The following is a 2,338-nucleotide window of genomic DNA, read 5'->3' on the forward strand; positions in this document are numbered from 1 at the left end:
GTTCATCCTGGTCTTGATGATGACATGCAAAAGTGTGGATGCTTATAAGAAGCAGCATGTTTAGGGAACTACACGTAAGTAGAACCATAGGAGCTTAGAATTTGCAATACTGAGAAGATGAAGCCAAAGAAGTGGGAGGGAGAAAGACAATGAAGAAAAAAAAAAACAGATGTCATGATAAGGGGTCTGTATTTTCATTTTATAGGAATAGATCATAAGAAGCCATCAAAGACAAGCAAGAGTGAAATATGATTCAGAAAGGACATTCTGGTCAAAGTATGTTCACTGGAAGAGAAAGATAAGGAAATCATTCCTAATCTTACCTTTTCAATATAACTTCCACCAAGGACTTTTTGGGTCTCTTAAGTATGTAGGATCACAGATATCAGAGATCTATAAATCAGCTTGAGGAATAAACCATCAAGCTATTCCCCTACTGTGAGATAAAAACATATGGTTGAGTGTACCATGTCCTAGTTACTTCTGCAGGGAGTTGAGGTTGCCATGTGTGTGTTAAAATAAAATAATGAAAGACAAACTGAAGAACCAGATTCTTAGTTCTGACTTAAACTCTTTTATTACAACCCAAACCAAATAAATTCTTCCCACACCTAAGCGACATTGAATAGCATTCTAAACCAAATAATTTTATGGCAAGGAGAGATGAAAAAAAAGATAAAAATGTGAAAGGAACAGCTTTCATTAGATCAGGCACAGGAAAATCAAGAAAAAGCAGTCACTACGTACTAGGAAAGAAGAAACAAAAGTCCATGGAGTTTAAATTTTTGTCTTGGATCTTCAGCGTGATTATTAGCTGGAATAAGGAAGTTACAGGCCTCCCCAGGCAGAGCAAGATAGATGGCAAGTACTAAACACATGTGTCAGAGGCTGGCATCCACTGAAGAGAGGATGCAGAGGTCTGAGACTGTTGGACACAATGCCAAAAGAATTATCCCAAAGGAGAGGAAGGGTAGGGTGAACAAGAAGATGATATGAAATGAGGGCAAATGTGGAGTAATTGGAGACATGAAGCAAATATAGAGAGTTTCTATTGGGAAGTAGAGGAGGGAAAATCAAGTGTTTGGATAATTCTCTGTGGGCAAAAGAGAGTTATTGACATTTTTGAGTAAGAGTCATATGATGAAATTAATTTTAGGAGTATTAACTCTAAACACAGTATTCAAGCTAAAGAGAAGACACTAGAGATAAGAGTCAAGATGGCAGTAAGAAACGTATGTATTCACCAAAGGGGAACACAACCCAACTTGAGTGATGACGGCGATAATAGAAAGGGTAAATGTATGAAAAGAAAATTTCAGTGGATCAAGGGAGAAAAGCATTACAGTGGGTAATGCTGTGGGTATGAGGACCACCAGGCAAATAACCCAAGGGGCGGCATCCATAAGTGAGGAGTCTCAGGGGTTGGCAGCTGCTAGACACATAGCTCAGAGGTCTATAGCATACTGGGAAGCAGGGTCCAGAGATGCAAGAAGAAGCAGGAAGAAAACTGGTGGCTTGGCAGGGTCTGGGCACATAGCAACCAGAGGAAGGGCAGCTGGAAGTTTCACAGTTGCTGGGCTCACAGCTGGCCGGCTGGCAGCTGGTAGGTTCACTGCAGGTCTCTTGGCCGTTGTTCAGGAGCCAGGTATGGTCTTGACAGCTGCTGGGCAAGCAAAGAACATCCCCACCGCTCACATTCGTAGAGCAGAGGGCAATGGAGGAGGGAGGAGGAACATGACAGGCACTTCTAAGGAATCTCAAGCTGTAGTTTCCAGAGCAGTCGTTGTGCCCAGGCACAGTGAGATTTCAAGAGCAGGCAGCGGTTGATTTGAAAGACGTGAGGTTTCAAGTTTCTCATTCGGCTTGCTCCCTGAAATACCCACAGAAGGTGGTGATTCTGTACAGACTGTCTTCCTCCTTGTTGCCTGAGATGGCATCAGAACTCTATTATAGCCCAAGAAGTGGTGTCACCACCACCCATAACACTGGGTGCTCCTTGCAATGCCTTCCATCGATTAAGTATATCTATAAAGCAGTGTGACGGAATTTTAATAGTACCTCTGCTTCTTAAATTATCCAACCTAAACAGGTATTTTAAAGGTCATTTACTTATTCTAACTATAACCGCCACTACATAAACATTCTTAGAATTCGTCTCTTGAAATTGACTTGAATAGTGGTAACGAACTTCTTTAAAACAATGGCAAATTATCTCTCTTTGAGGGGGAATTCTATGCATTTTGGAAATTGCCAAAGGTAAAAAACTTGAAAGCAATTATGTCGTAAAAGAATGAAAAATCCTATAACCTATACGATTTGGGGCAGAGAGAGTCTAAAA

General features: G+C 41.0%; 1 protein-coding gene across 1 annotated transcript; it reads right to left on the reverse strand.

Moving 5' to 3' along the window:
- Window positions 1-828: 828 nt before the first annotated feature.
- On the reverse strand, window positions 829-1,806 carry LOC101331686 (keratin-associated protein 26-1-like; the record flags this gene model as incomplete). Its single annotated transcript, XM_033855236.1, has 2 exons — window positions 829-1,048; window positions 1,439-1,806. Coding segments are annotated over 2 exons (588 nt in total), but the record flags the coding sequence as incomplete, so codon positions are not given.
- Window positions 1,807-2,338: the final 532 nt, after the last annotated feature.

The sequence above is a fragment of the Tursiops truncatus genome, chromosome 4 (assembly GCF_011762595.2).
Source record: "Tursiops truncatus isolate mTurTru1 chromosome 4, mTurTru1.mat.Y, whole genome shotgun sequence".
In the NCBI taxonomy this organism is placed as follows: domain Eukaryota; kingdom Metazoa; phylum Chordata; class Mammalia; order Artiodactyla; family Delphinidae; genus Tursiops; species Tursiops truncatus.